The following is an 18,304-nucleotide window of genomic DNA, read 5'->3' as shown; positions in this document are numbered from 1 at the left end:
ACTTGTTGTTACTGTTTTGGCATATTGGATACGCCGGGTCGGCCGCATGCAAGGCAAACGCCCTACCCGCTGTGCTATTTCTGAAAGAGCCAAATTAGAATATTTAAAAAAATAATTTAACAGTATTGAGAACCCTCCTTGCTGACATATAGGAATAGAGGAGGCAGAAAAGTCATTCAGAAAACAACACACTCTAAATCCAAAGTTAACCTTGAAGATGAAAGAAAAACAAACATATAAAGAGATAGGACATTTCATTTTTAATCAGTCAAAAATGAAGAGAGTTCTGGACAATGTAAAATTCCACACACCATAATGCTCTAGTTACACATTAAATATAATTACTATCTATACATATGCAAAAATATAAAGTTCTATTTCATACAATAAAACCCTTTATAGAAACCATTTTAAAATTAAGCAGAACTTCTCAACATTAATATGTGAGGTATAAGTCCTCCTAAAGGTTCCTTTAAAGGTTTTAAAACAAAACGCTAAATCTAAAAACAAGTTCCTTTCTGTCAGTTCCCAACTTAAATCTACTTAAGACAAAAATTAATAGTTCAGTCACATACTACTTAAATATCGTTCAGGCATAGGCATCGCTACAATCTTCCTTTTCCTGGTATGGAAACAGAACTAAAATATCCCACAATACAGTACGAAACAGATGGAATATTTAGGAAAGACTCCGTCGTGGCACAGCATTGCTTTGTTTACCTCGGCACACTTTGAAATAAATATCAGGTTTTTGTTTTTTGTTTTCCTTCTCAGAGGCCAAAATTATATTGTACATTCAGGTAATTCTGATGGTTGTAAGACTCAGGAGTGTAAAATATAATAATATTGTATCACAAAAGTAAAGCTGGTAACAAATTATAAAAGGAGCCGGTACTCTACTCCACTCTGCCCGGGGTTAGAGCTCATCGTGATAGAAATATTCATCATGGAGCTGTCTGCCGTAGTCTGTGGCTTCGCTGGTAAGAAACAAGTCCTGGTTTTCCAGAATCTCTGCTTCAGAGAGCTTTTTATCGTTATTTAAATCCATCTCATCAATTAGATGAAGAGCCTTTAAAAACAAAAACAAAACCACAAGGTGTCAAATGGAATATGTATTTCCAGCAAGATGCTCACATTTTAACACAAATATCTACAAATGTGTGACGGGGTCCGTCTGACTTCTTTCATCCGCCCCTTAATTTCTGCTGGGTCCTGACTCCTCTAATTCAGGATCTCTCCAAGTAAAAGAGAGCCAATTCAGAGATCCAATTCAGGATCTCTCCAAGTAAAAGAACGGTAGTATCCCACCTGGAGTCTCTCTCAGTGTGGTCAAGGTCAATACATAAAACAGTCTTAACAGCCTTTATCTCCAGACAGTCTAAACACCTCGTAGACTTAGGTGAAAAGACAGCACAGCATTATTCCTAGGAAGTAACTTCACTACTTTATTCTGGCAGATCTTCGCTACCTTTTCCAATCCACAGCACATTTTGGGGTGAGGGTACCATTCAGTAACACTCACCTCTTCCTGTGCAATGCCCTGGTTGTTGGGCACTACCCAAGACAACAGCTCTTGGGGATCAAGCCTGCCATCAGCATCTTTGTCATAATCATTCTGGAATCTGTCCTTCTCCACCAGTATCCACTCTGGATCTTCACTGGCTGCTTTAGATGGAAGCAAAAATTAAACAAGAGGCAAACACAAATGTAAAAATTAATAAGAGTACCTATATAGATATCTACATATATCTATCTATCTATATTTCCCAAGAGGAAATAAAGTAAAATTTAAAGTTTTCAACAAAAATTTAGGAAGACTAAGAAAAGAGAACTACTTAACTGCAAAGTTTTGCAGTAGGGACAAAGAATCCAGTCATTTCCAAGGTGGTGCTCAAGTCTCTACTCAAGAGTTTTCAAATCACTGTTTATTGTCACAAACTAGCAATTCTGCTGCTGCATGTTGAGAGCTAACTTGGTCTCCAAATTTGAACTGGGCAACATTTTGGGGGGAGGCAGGGACAGACCTCTTCTGTGGTGCTGGGGTGGGAGTGTGGAGACCACTCCCAGTGATGTAGCTGGGGCTGCATGAGGAACACACCCAGCAGCAGCTGAGGTCATCTGGCCCTGAGAGCAACATGCATGGAAGACACTTGCTCCCGCCTCCTGAGCCCTCTTCTCCAACCAAGCTGGGCAACATCTTTTTTACTATTTTGTTGGGGGTAGTTGGGGGAAGGGGTGTGCACATCTGGCCAGTGGTGCTTAGAGATTACTCCTGGCTCTGTGCTCAGGGATCACTCCTGGTGGTGCTCGGGGGAACGATATGGGGTGCCAGGGATTGAGCCAGAATCTGCCCCGTGCAGGCAAGTGTCCTGCCTACTGTCCTACTTGTCTGGCTCAAACTGGGCAACATTTATATGTACCCCAGGGAACTATATAAAACTTTTCTGAGAACTATATATGTCCTCAGAAATAAAAATAATTACATGAGAATTTTAAATGACATTCACAAAAGCGATGCTTTTAAGCAATGATTCTGAGGAGACAGCTGCTTATAGAGAACGCAGAGATAAACTCAAATTTCAAGCACTCGTTATGTCATCTTCCACAGGCCACACCAGTGAGAGCCGTATTTCATAGCCTTTTCTCCTTTAAGATCTATATGCTACGGTACAGGATCTTGCTTAAAACCTATTAACCTTTACTTCCTCAGCAATTTGAGTCAGTGGCTTTATTGTTTGGAAAGGAAGAAAAATATCTGAATCTAGATGTGAAACTAAAATAAACAAGACCAGAAGACAAACAAACAAATCTTGGACTCGAGCAACCCGCTGCAGAGATGGCCCGGGACTTTGCAATAGGCCATTGCTGTTGGGCTACTCCAGATGGGGGCAGGTGCCGTCCCTCCGCCTGCCCTGTAGGAGCCCTGGCGGCCACCATTTTCTAGAAGTCCAGGTACAAGTGGCAGTGGCGGCAAATGCAAGCCTCACGGGACAGAGGAGGAGTGGGCCCTTCTGCTTCCCCCTACCCCAATGGGACCTGAGATGACGCCACATCCGGCCACCATCTACTTAAGTTCCCACACGGTCAGGATCCAGAGACACAAATGAATCTCGGACCCGAGCAACTTGTTGCAGCAATCTCGTCGGACCCTAATTATTAAAGTTTTAAAATTCCTAGAGCATGCGACCCCAAGAGTGGCTGTGCAACATTATACTATATCCAAAACAAGCAATACAAAACACACTGTCTAGCATTGCCTTTTTGGCAGGTATGAGTGGTGCTGGGACTGGTCTTGAAATAGCGAAGGTAATTAAAATAGAGAACGAGAGTATTGTGCAAATTGCCACACAGGCAGGGGGAGGTATGGAATGGGGGGGTGAGGAGGATACTAGGGATTTTGGTGGTGGAAAACATGCATTGGTGAAGGGATGGGTGTTTGATGACTGTATGATTGATGCTCAAACATGAAAGTTTTGTTACTGTACCTCACGGTGAATTAATAAAAACAAACAAAAATAAATGAAAATAAATAAATAAATAAATAAAATAAACAAGACCAGGATTCTCGGGTAAGCTGAAAGTTCCTTTGTTTCTTTGAATCATATTTAACCTGATAGAGTGAAATCACGCAACTCTCATGTTCATAAACCCAAGAGAATTCTTTAGCCTACTTGCATGCACCCTCCTTCTATATTCCCCCCAAATACTTACTTGGATCCCGCCTGTAGTCACCGAGAAATTCTTCCAAACTAACAAATCCATCGCCATTTTTGTCATGTTCATCTAAAGCCTCTTGGATGACAAATTCCTATCGCATGTTCATACAAAAAAGAAATGAGTCACACATTGTTCAATTTCAACGCCACCTGAATCAGTCACACTTTAGATTGTCTTCAGGCACAATTGCTCTTGTGGACCATGCTTGGGAGGCAATCTTTCTCAGGGCAGGGATTCAGAAACAAGGACAACAGTCCAGATATCGAGCCTCTCCACACTTAACACCCGTAATCTTCCCTCTCAAGAAGGACTCCATTCGTCTCCTCCACCCTTCTTGGCACTAAAGTCATGCTTGGATTTCCTGCATGTTCCCTCCCTTCTCTGTCTTCTTTAATTCTACTTCCCTTTCAGCTATCAACATCCCCTCAAGTGCCCTTCTCTTAGGCTTCTTTGCACAGATCTGCTATTCTACTACCAAGTCTGAGATGTGTGGGTTCCTCCTAAAACCTTCATCCCTTTCCTTTTCTTGATCCTGATGACCTGCTCCGTGGCTGGCTCCCAGCACTTCCTTCATTAACTTCCTGCAGATCTCATCCTCTTTTCGCACTGTAACAAGCCCCTCCAGTCCACAGACCCACACCGCTTTCTCTTCTACTTCAGAGCCACAAACACAGAGACCTCATGAGCCTCGTCCTTAGAAACCAGCATTTGCTGTCAGTGGACTCACCAGTTTTCATCCCTCCACTGCAGTTCTCCTAAACACACACAAACCACAGTTTTTTAAAATTTTTTTCTTTTTTAGTCCTCCACTTGCCTTGAACCTTACATTTCAACCCTCTCTAACACTTTCTTGGTGACAGACCTATTTTTCAGAAAATAAAACAGGACTTCTAAAATGCTCTGTTGTTTGCCAGAGGTGCATCCCCATATTTCGTTACCTTTTCTTCTATGCCCATTTCTCTTAGCCTCTTCAACCTCCTCCAGGACAAAGTTCTCAGCTGTCCTCCCAGATCCCACACGTTCTCATTACCTGAGTGCTTTTAATTCCAGCTCGTCCCAGGGCTCTAAGCTTTCTTCCTCCATTCCTTCTCCCAAAGTCTTTATTTTATTTATTTATTTATTTATTTTTTTTGCTTTTTGGGTCACACCCGGCGATGCACAGGGGTTACTCCTGGTTCTACACTCAGGAATTACTCCTGGCAGTGCTCAGGGGACCATATGGGATGCTGGGATTCGAACCCGGGTTGGCCAAGTGCAAGGCAAACGCCCTACCCGCTGTGCTATCACTCCAGCCCCCTCCCAAAGTCTTTAAAGCACACTCTAGTCCCCAAGCCTCTGCGGCCCCCTTTGACTGACACTCTGGCTTCCTTTCCCTCAGCCTGCCTCTCCGACCCAAGGTCTCACTCAGTCCTTCCACTCCCTCACACTTTCAATCTGGGTTTGAGCATCACAACTGCAATGAAAATAAACTCTCAAAGACCCCAATTCTAGCCAAACCCAGATTTGGCATTATCGACATCTAAACTTCATCTACGGCTAAATGAAATAACACTTAAATATAAGTTCTTGACATTTAAAAAAATTAAATGTTACAGATTTTTGGGATAAAAATAAGAAGATCTTCACCTAGAAAGCCAAAGCTTAGTTTCCAAGGGAAGATCTGAGACGTTCCTGGAACTGTACTTCAATGAGAATATGTGATTTTTCTAGGACAGAGTCCATGGGCTTACATCACATTTTCAAAGAGCCTGTGGTCTAATGAAAGCTTAGAATCATCAACTGAAATAACTACTCCTCCATTCAAATAACCCTCTTGAGAAAGAACAAACTTATTTCAATGATGTTGTCATGGCCAAACAAATTTCAGAAACTGTATGAACGAAACTAACTTCAAATTCTGACGTTTAATCTAAAGTAGAATCACTTAGCTGATCTAGTGATCTTTCGCCTTGTCCTACGTCAAATACGCTCTTTAAAGGGGAAAAAGAATGGGTATACAAAAATCAGTGAAGGGGAACAGAAGGACGCTTCTGTAAAGGAGACACCATGTTGTGATCACAGCTCGGATGGGCTGTCATCGACTCTGACTCGGCACAGTCAGAGACCAGCCTGCCCTAGCTTGACGCACCCCATCTGTCTGTGGCACTGCCTGCCCGCTGCTCCATCACTGTGACACAAACTCAAACCTCAGCCATCTCTGCCTGGTCCCTTCCTGGACCTGTCAGGCAACATGCCTGTTTGGACACTCTTCAAAGTCGCACTCGTTTGTCAACCCATTGCAGATGTGCTCCAGCGCCTCTTCACTGAGAGCCGAAATCATTTCATCACTTCCACTGCTTATTCCCCTCTGAGGTTCTGCCTTTGCTCCTCTTCCCCAGAGAATCAAAAGCCAGTACCCTCTGCCTGCTAGGACAGGGCTCATTGTTAACTTAATTTTGGCACTTTAACAAAAGGTACCCAGCCCTGTTTTTAAACTAGGTCACAGATTTTGTTGCCAAGTAAAAAAATCTGAAGTTTCACAATGCAGAAGAAATGGTACCAAATGGCTAAGTCTTGCCACTAAGTTACAGAGGAAAAAAAAAATCAATCTGTAATTTTGCTATTCTTGACAGATGCAGCTTCTGACCATGACCCATTATATAAAAGAGCTACATCTTTCCTCCCCGAAATATCTAGGGATCCAAATCACATGGCTGGAGGTGAATGTCAGGCAACAGACTTCAACAGAAATGTTTAATCTTCTTTTCTTCTTCTTCTTCTTCTTTTTTTTTTTTTAAAAAAAAAACCTACTTGTGGGCTGGAGCGATAGCACAGCGTGTAGGGTGTTTGCCTTGCACTGGCCAACCTGGGTTTGATTCCCAGCATCCCATATTGTCCCCTGAGCACTGCCAGGGGTAATTCCTGAGTGCAGAGCCAGGAGTAACCCCTGAGCATTGCTGGGTGTCACACACACACACACACACACACACACACACACACACACACACCCTACTTATTAAATTAATTTCTACCCTCTAACATGACAGATTCTGCACTCAAGAAGCTTGCCAAGTCAGAGAGGGAACTCAATCAACGTTTCGGAGTTACAGCTAGAATTCAGTAACAATTCTGATGAGCTGGTACTTCTAAGTACTGGTGGGATAACAGGACTCATTAAGTCTAAAGTTGCAGAAACATTATTTAGTCATTAGCAGTTATACCCCATCACAAAAGGGATCCAAATGGGACATATTTTTTTTTCAGACTAAAAGCTTTCCCAAGTGATGCTGTAAACCAAATAGGAAGTTCTAGTGTTACTGTACTGAAAAACTAAAGTGAAGCTTGAAAGTTTCCAAAGAGCAAAGGAGGGCACTGAAGGCAAGGATGTGAAAGGGGAAACGGCAAGGAAAGACTGCCGTTAAGACATTACAGAGATTCAAGAACACCTCGGCCTTCACCTTCTCATGTACCAAAAGCACAACCCCCCACTCACCCACTCACCCATCAGAAACTTCCTGTCTCTCCCAACAAGAATTTTATAGCTTCTCCTCTCTTAAATCTCTAGTTACTCTGTAATCTGTTTTAATGACTTTGTAAGAACAGGTTTTTTTTTTTTAATTGCACCCACTCGCTTATTCCTTGTATGTTTTTTTTCTTTCTTACCGTCATATATTCAACTTCCTCCGGATGCTCAAAGGCAATAAATTCTTCAAGATTCAAACCAGGAGTGGCATCCTGGTCTGCTTTTTCAAATCGTTTCTTGTCCTTTAAATGAAGCTTTGAAAATTAAATGTTGAACATGCTTAAAAGTCACATCCATACCACAGCATCATTAAAAGTACCTTGTAAAATGTAAACAGTGACATCTAAAGAATGTTCTCACACATATGCATACTTTAGCTTCCTGTCATCTTTCGGGAGGTATTCTGGGCAGAAACTGTAGTGTTTATTAACACTACCAGCAGTCTACAGGGGCGCTCAGGCAAGAGAGGCTCAGACCTGAATTCTAGCAATGTGCCTTACTAGCTGGGCTCCTCTGGGAACACCTTTGAAAAGAATTCAACTTTTCAGTGTCCAGATCTGTGATGGGCTTGTGGCTTGGCAGCAGGGCACTTGCTCTGCATGTGTGAGACGCTGGGTTCGAGTCCCAGCACTCATCCAGCCACCAGGGGAAAAAGAAAACAAAAAAGCTGTTTCTAAGTAGTTCATCTTCATTTACTGTTTCATAATTTTAAATAACTTGAGCTAGTAATTTACGTTTTACGGTCAGGCTTAACATGAAGAAAAGCAGACAAACTTGAGATTTTGTTGAGTCAACCAAGTTTTTTTCTTTTTTTTTTTTCAATAAGCTACTATTCAAAATACTCTAAGTGCCAAGATTTCCTGATGAAGGAACCCTTTAATTTGAAACACTGAAGTTTTATCAGAGGGAACTAAATTGGGCCAAATTTGCCTATGTAAAGTAAAAAAATCTCAACAGTTGAGATTTCTTTTGGGGGGAAAAACCAACAACAGTTTTCTGGTTCACATTTTTAAGAGCAGTTTTATTGATTGCCAGCTGACAAATACCATTTAAAAGCAACTCAAATTAAAAGAAGACAGATTTTCTTTTTCAAATTTCTTAAAGACAACCCAACACCCTCCCCCCCCCCAAAAAAAAAGACTTCAGTTTTATAAAGCCCCCAAACTTTTGTTTTTTTGTGTGTAAAAATCTTTATTCTACTGGAGGGCAGAAAGTGCTACAGGCAACAGTAAGAAGACAGAAAACCACAACCGTTTTAAAATCACAAAAGAAAGTTGTAAAGAACAAAACTGCCATCTTTTGGTAGACTAATAATTTCACATGAGGAAATTTATTACCTGGGAGGCTGGACAAACATGTAAGTCTTGACTATTCTGATGAACTCCATCCAAGATTATACCTTACATAAACATTGCTCATATACTTGCACATTCAGCAACTGACTTAAAATTTAAGAGCAATTGAATTCTTGCCAGGTAAGTCCCCAAACTTTAATTATCTTACTTAAAAGTGCTGACTATAATGGTGTTCATAATAGCAAAGAAAAATGCTTTTTTAGTCACTCGGAGTTTAAGAGTCATTATTATAGGCTTTCTTTAGTTTTCAGATAGAAATTTGATAAAGCTTAGATAAAATTTGGGGATCTGGGATGTAACTCAGTGGTATAGCACATGATTTACATGTTCTGGTATCCTCTTAGTATGACCGTCCTCCCCAAATAATTCAGGTATCAAATTGATATTCATTTATTTATTTTTAATCAGTTTTCATAGAAAAACATGTTCCATTACAAAAAAAAAATTTTTTAATATCCAATCACTTTTTGTGATTATTTATTTTGGTTTTTGGCCCACATTCAGTTGTGCTCAGGAATCACTCCTAATGGGGTCTGTGGGGGTATAATATGGTGTTGGAGCTCAATCCTGTGTTGGCTGTATGCAAGGCCTTATCCACTGTACTATCTCTCTGGCCCAGCCCAGAGTTGTTTATTTTCTCTCCTGCCGCCTAAAATATTCTTTTAGATCAACACAAAACTGCTTGCCAGCCCACTACTTACTATCTAATACTATTTCTCCAAGTTATATCATCTCAAGTGTACTTAAGAATCTGAGGCATAAGGAGGTTTAACACCATGCCCAAGTCAGCACACCTACTAAGCGACGAGGCTGGATGCAGAGCCTGGGCCCTCCCGATGGTGGTTCCAGGCACAGCGCATGCACAATCATATAGAAAACAATCAGCTCTGAGCGACTGATGGCCGACAAGTTCAAGTGTTCAAGTGGCCAAGATGAGTCTCAAAATAAACAGCAATGTACAATGACAAGACATGGCTCCAATAAAATTAAAGGGCAGACTCTCACAGTAGGATACACTATGGAAAAGGAATGGCTCGCATGTTTTCCAGGCACCTTGACTAATGAGTCTCACTTACTATCTATAGGACCCTGGAAACTGCATCTTTAAATAAAAGAATGAAAGCAACAACATGCCATAGGCTAACTGATACCCACAGTAGAATTTAATAAGAGAAATAGTATTCCTATTTCTGGTCACAGAAAAATCAAATTTCTAAAGATCCCCCAATACTCTAATAATCAATAGCAATTTGTCAGCAATCATTTCCCCAGACTGTTCAGTTCAGTGCAGGGTCACACATGGCCTTATTTTTTGGCAGGGGTGGGGGTGGGTGGGAAGAGTGGGTCACACTAGGTGATGCTCAGCACATACTCCTGGCTCTGCACTCAGGAATTACTCCTGCAGTGCTTGGGGGGTCATAGGGGATGCAAAACAGAGCTTTATCCATTTTCCTGATGCTCCAGCCCCAAAATATTTAGTCTTAAAGGGAAATTCTGATACATGCCACAACATGGACAGAAGTTCAGAACATTATGTTACGTGTAATAAGCTATTCACAGAATACTGATTTCATTCATGAGGTTCCCAGAATAGTCAAATTCAAGGACAGAAAGTAGAATGCTGGTTTCTATAGATTATGGAGAAGTAGGAATGGGGGGTGATGGAATGACTATAACATAAAGATTTTGCAAAATGAAAATAATTCTAGGGATTGGTTATATAACAACATAAATGTACTTAGTATTACTAATGGCACACTTAAAAATGATTAAATGATAAGCTTTGCATTTTGCAATTAAAACAATTTTTAGAGTTATCTTTATATAGAACTGTTTAATAATGAAAATAGGGCCTTCGTAATTTTCTTAGTAAATAAGATATAAAGCTCATTATTCAATAACACAAGAATTAAAATATTTGGGCTGGAGCAATAGCATAGCAGGTAGGGCATTTACTTTGCATGTGGCCGACCGGGGTTCGATTCCCAGCATCCCATATGGTCCCTCAGCACTGCCAGGAAAGCCAGGAGTAACCCCTGAGAATCGCAGGGCAAAAAAAAAAAATTAAAAATATTGAGGGGCCAAAAATGTAATATAGTGGGCAGGGTGCTTGCCCTGCATGTGGCTGAATTGGGCGTAATCCCCAGCACCCCAAACACTGCCAGGCCCACACCCATCTGTACCCACACCCCAAAAAAACCAACAACAAAAATAAAATATCGAGACCCATATTTAAAATATACTAAAAATCAAAAACAAATAAAACTTCTGGAAATGAGAAGAATGAAGCAGCCAAGAAAGAGAGATGCCAGGAGAAGTGACAAGCCCGGAATAAGAGTTCTAAACCTAAACCCTGGAACAAGGCAAACCCGCCCAGGGCCTCAGGCTGAGCAGAAATGCCGAGTGAGGCCATCTGAAGAAGGAGCCTCACCTGCCTGAAGGATTCCTCTTCTGCGTCATCCAGAGCCGTTTCCTCATCGAAGTCGATCACGCGGTCGTACATTTGAATGTTGTATTCGTCCCACGACACTCGACCATCCCTGTTTTTATCATAGTCCACAAACTGCTGCTTCGCCTCTTGCATAGCATAATGCTTGAAAGACATCTGAATCCAGGAACTGAGTTCACCTGTGAGAATATCCCAGCACACAATCAATTCTTTTTTCTTTTTTTTTTTTGAATCATTGTGAGATAGTTAGAAGCTTTCATGTTTGGGTTACAATCACACAATGATCAAACACCCATCCCTCCACCAGTGCACATTCCCCACCACCAATATCCCTGGTATACCCCCCCTTTCCCACCCTCCCCTGCCTCTAAGGCAGACAATATTCCCCATACTCTCTACTTTTGGGCATGCTGGTTTGCAACACAGACACTGAGAGTTTATCACAGTCAATTCTTGGGACATGGCAGATTTCTTTTCCTTTCTCATTAAACCATTTTACTGAGGAGAGGGTTGAAATCTGCTGTCGTCAGCCTGGCCAGGAGCCTCTCAGCTTTTTAAAAGCTTAGAACATTCCCAAATCTCCTCTAAAAGAAAATTAAGATGTTGATGCTTGCAAAGAGAGGAAGTCTAGCTGTATTCACAGAAGTAGGAGAGGAGGTGGGGAAAGCTGTTTGGAGTCAAAGATCCAAATAAAATACAAGATCCTTGTGTATAGAAAATATGAGTATGTTTTGTTTTTTGAGGGACTCCAAATGCCTCAAAAGTACCTGGTTCAATAATTATCTGTTATACAAATTACCAACTGCCCAAACAACGCTAGACTTAAAAAAATATATTATTCTCCCTCCTCAAAAAATGCAATTAACCTTTTCCTAATTATCACGTAGATCTCTCAGGAAGTACAAATGTTTGAGTAACTACTGAGTTTATTTATTCCCCCCCCCAGTTTATTTTTTAATTGTCGTGCTGATAACTTCAGTAGTGCCAAGGAGTGGTGGAAGTCATGGCCTCACACATGTAAAACACATGTAAAATTAGTAGTTAGGACCCATAATGTGACTCAGTTCTAACAACTGAGTCACATTATGGGTCCTAACTACTAATTTTAATATGTATCAGGGGAAAAAAACATTTTTCACTTATGAACGTAATATGGTTTTCCCTTAACCTTTACATTGACTGGAACCAAAACTTTATTAATAATAATAATAGGCATGGCCTAAATTGTGAAAGAGAACTTAAGGACTAAAGCTTGAAAACAATGTTACATGTTCCCTTTAACCATGTCATAAACTTTTAAAGTAAATTTTACTTTTTGTGTGTGTGTGTTGGGGTGGGGTGCTCAGGGGTTACTCCTGGTGGTGCACAGGGAACCATATGGGATGTCAGGGATAGAACCCAGGTCAGCTGTATGCAAGGCAAGCACCCTGCCTGTTGTACGATGGCTCTGGCCCCTCAGGAGTAAATTTTAATAGTTACCAGTAGCCATTATTATTCATGCCTTTTTCACAATAGCTTTCTTGGAATCTGAAAAATCAGGAATCGGTGCAGAGGGTCGGAGATCCACTCGCTGTGATTTTGGGCCAACCAGAACAGACAGTTGAACATTCAGGTCCTGGGGCGCCAGGTACCACCAGAGCCAGACCCAGAAGTCCTTGGAGGTAGCCAGCACCAAGACTATACCTACTGATGCTGGCAAGAGAGATCACATGGTGCCAAGAATCAAACTCGGGTCCCACACATGCAAGGAATATACCCTAAACCCTGAACTATTTACCCCGTCCAGCCCCTAGGTAATCTTTTAAATGTCTGCTCCAGGGATTTTTTTTTTTTAATGTACTATAACTAACTAGTACAACAGATAGGGTACTTTCTAGGCATGTGCCTGACCTAGGTCAGACTCTTGGCGACACCTGGGTCCCTGAGCATTGCCAGGGCAACCTGGGTATTCTGGGACCTTACACCGAACAGCCAACTGGGCTGGAACCCCGGTGGCGCCGCCAGGCATTCACAGAACCACCCTGGAGGCCCCAGCCTTCAAAATGTCTATTTAGCAAGGCCCACCACTGCTCTACAGGTTTGGCTCTCTCCAGTTCTTAGTTTTGTCATTTGTGAAATGAAGATCTGATCTAGGTTTCTCTTCATTTCATAGTTTAAGAAATCTTCCAAAGGAACTTACTCTGTGCTTTCTCAAAGAAGCAGAGATAGAGCCCTACTTAACCAGCTATTCTAAAATTCTGTTGCTTAAGGAGAAGGACAAGACCTTAAATCACCCAGGGCACCAATGTCAACACTTTGATAGCAGATCAAAAATTAATTTACCACTCAATTGGTCACTTACTCTCTGAGAGGTCATCCTTAGATGCTGAGCAGTAAGATAGCTTTTGAAAAAAATTATTTTAATGACCAACTTTGGGAAGGTGACAAGGTTTATCACTTGAGCGAATCAATGAGAGGACAATACACAACAATGGATTCAGAATATTCTTTTGTTAGACCCCCGCATTTCATTTTTGACTAGAGAGCCTACCTTGAAAGTGGCTAGGTTTATTTTTTTAACGTATTATTTTTTTCACTTTACTATTTCAATACTTTAGGTTTTTGCTGTATGCCAGGAGGTGCTTAGTGAACCATGTGGTTCCAGATTTTGAACCCTGGTTGACTGCATATATGGCAAGCACCTCATCTTTGTCCATCACATGTTTAAGTGAAGGACATTAGGAGGAAATGTAGTATCTAGTCCAGGCTTTGCCATTCTGGGACTCCCAATTCTTCATCTCTAAAAACAGAGAAGGACAGTTCTAAGGCTCCGCCCTGCCGGCCATAATACTGTGTCAAATATTATTTGATAACGAGTTATGTGACAAACAGTGGTCCCCATGCAACAGGTCTCTCAGGCACTTGCTTACACACAAGAAACAAATACTTAAAATGCCAAGGAAGTTTCTCTCAAAAGTGGGAGCCACAGTAACGCCTCAATGAGGCTTTTTTGCTTACTCCCCTAAGAGGGATGCAATGGTCGGTACGGCATCAAAGTCATGTGAGCAGGAAGGCGTTGGCGCCAGCCTGACCTGCAGGGTCCATGAATGATATTTGAATACCTCTGCAGAAAGCACCTTTGTACCTGGTCCTGAGCAGAGCAAGACTCCCAAGGACATAGCCTTCTCTCCACCCTCTCGGTCGGCACCAGGGCCCTCAAATTTATTGCAAAAGGCGCCCCAAGCACCCCTGCCGGGATCTCTGTCCTACAAAGGGGCTTCCCGTGATGAGCTGTGCAGGGCGTCCTTACTTTCGGTGAGAAAGCCATCGGAGTCCTGGTCAATTTTCCTTATGATGGCCTTCAGCCGTGAGTGCTGCTCTTCGGGCTTGAGTTTAACGTACTCATCCACTTCTTCCTTTGGAAGCAAGACACGGGGAGGGTGAAGCGTTTGCAACCCGTGGGACAAAATGGTGGAGGGACAGCGGGCTAGCAGGAGCCTCCCTGGCCAGGGGTTTTCGGGGACGACCCGCATCCAGCTCCCCAAGGCCCCTGTCCCCCGCCCATCCAACCCCGCGGTCCCGCGCAGGGAGGGCGGCGGGAGGGGGCCGCGCGATCAGCTCCGGCGGAAAGGCCGCGGGGACCCCTGGCCCAGCCCCATTGTCAGGCCGCCCCCGCCGGGCCTCGCCGGGCCGCCCCCCACCCCCGCCCCCGCCCCCGCCCCGTCTTTGTCCCGGGACAAAGCCCGCGGCGGCGGCGGCGGGGCCCTGCCCGGCCGCGCCCGCCCACCTGGCCGCCCAGCAGCGCCTCGCGGTCGTAGTCGGCGCGGTGCTCGCCCTGCGGGTAGTGCAGCTCGTCGGCGTCCCCGGCGCGGGCGGCCGCGGCGCGCAGCAGCAGCAGCAGCAGCAGCAGCCCCCGCCGCATCGCGCTGGCGAGGAGGGGCGCGGGCGCGGGGCCCGCGCGGACGGACAAGGCCGGCAGCGCCGCAGCAGCCCCGCAGCAGCCCCGCAGGCCGGCGGAGCAGGCGGAGGCCCTGGCGACAAGCGCGGTGGTGCCGCGCAGCAGGCCGCGTCGCTATAAAGGCCCGGCGCGGGGCGGGGCGCGGGACGCGCCGCTGATTGGCGTGTGCCGTGCGGGGCGGGGCTGGGACCGCGCCGCTGATTGGTGTTCGCCGCACCGGGGGGGCGGGCCGCGGCGGGAGACCGGTGGGGGCCGCGCTCGGCTGCGGCTCCGCCGGGCGCGCGCGGGTGGGAGCTGAGACCCCGGCGGGCTCTTTCCCGGCGCCGCGACACTCCCCGGAAAACACGCTCTATTTTGCTCCCGCCCTGTCTTTTCCCATCATTCTCGTTCCGGCTAGAAATTTCCAGCGCCCTCCCTGTGTCCGTCCTTGCGTCTAGCCACTGGAAAGGCTGGAGGTTTGGGTCCAAGCAAATTCCTAGAGGGTCCCGAGCAATAGTATAGTGGCTAGGGCACAGGGCCGACCTGGGGAACCCATCCCCAGCACCCACCGTCAGGAGTAATCCATTGCCCCTAAGCAACACAAAACCAAAGATAAATAAATAAATAAAACACACAACAACAAATATCTAGGAAAATCTTGCCCTTGTTGCCTGGGCAGGTACAGTGTGATGTTTGTCTTGCGTGTGGCCCACCCGTGTTCAAATCCCCATATATGGTGCTCCTGAGTCCAGCCAGGAGTAATCCCTGAGCACTGCTAGGCTCAGAGTGCGACCCAAAAACCAAAAGAAGAAAGGAAAAAAAGAAAAGGAAAAACTCGCCCTGAGGAACCACCAACAGTTTTCATTCCCCAGCCTCCAGTGTATCTCTACTTAACTGCTTTACCGGAGCAGGACCTGCAAACAAAGGTATACCGAATCCAGAGATTTCTGTCTGAGGCTCAATTAATTGCATGCCTTGGGGGTTGAAGTTTGTTTGGTTTATGAAGACCTGTTCAAACAAGCAAGTCCCTAAACTAACCTTTATGATTGTGTATTTAGTCCATGTGTGTGTTTAGTCGTTATGATTGTGTGTTTAGTCCCAGTTCTACTGGCCTGTGTTGACGTTTCTGTACCTCAGCTGTAGCACACCAAGACCAGAGAAATTTGTGGGCTGGAGCTTAGACTTCTTTTTGGTTGATCCACTTAGGATGGGGCCTTTTTACACAAAAGAAAGGCTTTCTGGGTTCTCATTCTTGTCCCAGCAGGCACAGTTTCCACTGAAAGGAAGATTCAGCACCTTAAGACAGAAATCACACCCATTTTCTTGGATCAGGTTAGTCTTTCATTGTTTTTAGACCAGAGCAAAGTTGAATGGGTTCTTTCCGATGTTGTAGAGAAGAAGCAGGGACAGTATGTTTCAAAGTGTAAATAACAGGCCATATTTCAGAGTTGATTTCATGAATACAAGCAGACAGAAAAAGAGCTTTACTAATTCTATGTTAAAAGCCTCATTAACATTGGTGCTGGATTTTAAAGCAGTGAACAAAGAGAAAAATAAGGTCTCCAATTTAACTTTGTACCCACTGTTCTCCAAGTAGTACATGGTGACCTTCTATCCGCTCTAGTAGGATTCCTATTATAAAACACAAGATGCAAGGTATTGTGAAGGGCCTCTGAACCCAGTCTCTACACATAGAGGTTTGGGGACCTCCATTAGTTTTACCCCCTGGGCCCATTTTACTTTTTTAACTGTATGAAAAGGGTCAGGACAGCTCAGAGGATCCTTTATTTCCATATACATAGATATGGATATATAAATGCATTTTTTGTTTAATTTCCAAGTGATTGCATTCCCCCACCCCATTTTTGTTTGTGATTAATATTCATTTTCAAAGCAGAGAGTCTCTTGCCGGCACGCCTGGCTGTCTTCCCCCGGGGCCCTTCGGAGGGGATGGGCTCCAGCTTCCCTCCCCACCCCAAGCAGAGCTCCCGGCGGCCGAAGACCACCGGAACCTAGCTGCAGCCATGCTGGAGGCTCCTCTCTACACATTCGGACAGGCCTCATACATGAAGGTACCGGCAGAGGAACCCAGGTTCCTCTAATCCCATCAGCGGTCAACATCCAGAGACTTAAAAGCAAGCTCTCAGAAGCCCGCAGCCACAAAGCGGCAGCGCCATATCTTTACCCTACTTCTCCCTCTAGGAGAAACTGGCAATCTTCTGAGAGTTTCCTGCCCCCATGGGACAGCCTTGAAAGCTCCCCATGGTGTATTCATATGCAAAATCCAGTAACAAACTTGATCTCATTCCCCTGACCCTGAAGAGCCCCCAGTGCAACATCCTTAGGAGGGCCAAGTCAAAATAGACTTCTAAGATCTCAGGGAAAGGACGAAATAAGACGTTACTGAGCCCGCCCGAGAAATCAGTGATTAACGGGATATTGTGATATTGTGATTGTGATTGTGATATTCATTTTCAAAGCATTGTGGTCTGAGAGGATAGTTCATAGGAGTTCTTGATTTTTTGACAATATGTTTTGTCAAGATATGGCAAGATAGACCCAGCATGTGGTCTATTCTGGAGAATGTCCCTTATGCACCAGCGAAGAATGTGTACTCAACTTTTGGGGAATAAAAGGTCCTCTACATGTCTGTTAGGCCTCTGGGGGGTTGGTTTTTTGGGGGCCACACCAAGTAGTGCTCAGGGCTTACTTCTGGCTTTGCACTTAGGGATCACTCTTGTTGGGGCTCAGGGAACCATATGGGATGCCAGGGATCAAACCCAGGTTAGGCATGTACAAAGCAAGCATCTTACCTGCTGTACTATCTCTCTGGTCCCTGGGCCCTTTCTGAATATGAATTCTATATTGTTACAGATATGATCATCCTGACTTTTTCAAGAAAATTGTTTGCTTATAAGGTTGTTTTCCAGCCTTTTGAAACTCAGAGGGTCTCAATTTGAGATCTTTGGACTATTCAAGTGGACCCTAAGTAGTATAAATCATTTCAAATTCCAGTGCTAAATGTTGTGCCTATTATATTTCTGACAATGAAACCTAAGATTTATTACCACCATAGTCTCAACAAGATCCCTATGAAGAGAAAAGGTGGAAGAGGATAAGGAAAGGGTGTCAGGCTTTGGTTGTAGTCTTTGTTTTTGTCAATAAAACATCTGTAAAGCATGGCAGTCATGCCCAAGAACTACCTCTGGGTACCATTTAAGCATTAACGGTCATGATTCACAGACTCACAAATGAATCTCGGAAGAGAGCAGGATGCCGCAGAGATGCCTCCAGCCCCCAAATATTTTTTAAAAATTTGGAATTCCTTTAGCAGCCACAAGACATCTCATACTATGCATAACAAG

The 18,304-nt window shown here is 44.0% G+C and overlaps 1 protein-coding gene across 3 annotated transcripts; it reads right to left on the bottom strand.

Annotated features, from left to right (window-relative positions):
* Window positions 1–237: 237 nt before the first annotated feature.
* On the bottom strand, window positions 238–15,068 carry RCN2 (reticulocalbin 2). 3 transcript variants are annotated; one of them, XM_055130604.1, is made up of 7 exons: window positions 14,790–15,068; window positions 14,313–14,418; window positions 11,006–11,202; window positions 7,360–7,473; window positions 3,712–3,808; window positions 1,523–1,662; window positions 238–1,069 (listed from the first exon to the last, which is right to left on the bottom strand). In XM_055130604.1, the coding sequence occupies exons 1-7, from the start codon at window positions 14,922–14,924 to the stop codon at window positions 917–919; spliced, it is 942 nt and encodes a 313-aa protein (XP_054986579.1). In that variant the 5' UTR covers window positions 14,925–15,068; the 3' UTR covers window positions 238–916. The 3 variants fall into 3 exon arrangements, with proteins under 3 accessions (XP_054986579.1, XP_054986580.1, XP_054986578.1); XM_055130605.1 differs by having other exon boundaries at window positions 1,523–1,665; window positions 7,360–7,461; XM_055130603.1 differs by having other exon boundaries at window positions 1,523–1,665; window positions 14,790–15,067.
* Window positions 15,069–18,304: the final 3,236 nt, after the last annotated feature.

This window comes from Sorex araneus, chromosome 3 (genome assembly GCF_027595985.1).
Source record: "Sorex araneus isolate mSorAra2 chromosome 3, mSorAra2.pri, whole genome shotgun sequence".
In the NCBI taxonomy this organism is placed as follows: domain Eukaryota; kingdom Metazoa; phylum Chordata; class Mammalia; order Eulipotyphla; family Soricidae; genus Sorex; species Sorex araneus.
This window is presented reverse-complemented; position numbering and strand designations above follow the sequence as displayed.

Bases quoted from the DNA above. Each gene is read 5' to 3' on its own strand.
- RCN2 (XM_055130603.1), bottom strand. From the start codon at position 14,924: ATGCGGCGGGGGCTGCTGCTGCTGCTGCTGCTGCTGCGCGCCGCGGCC. The intron at 7,474-11,005 runs GTGAGGCTCCTT...TAATTTTCAAAG, and splicing joins AAGAGGAATCCTTCAGGCAG to CTTCATTTAAAGGACAAGAA. The intron at 3,809-7,359 runs GTAAGAAAGAAA...AACATGCGATAG, and splicing joins AGGAAGTTGAATATATGACG to GAATTTGTCATCCAAGAGGC.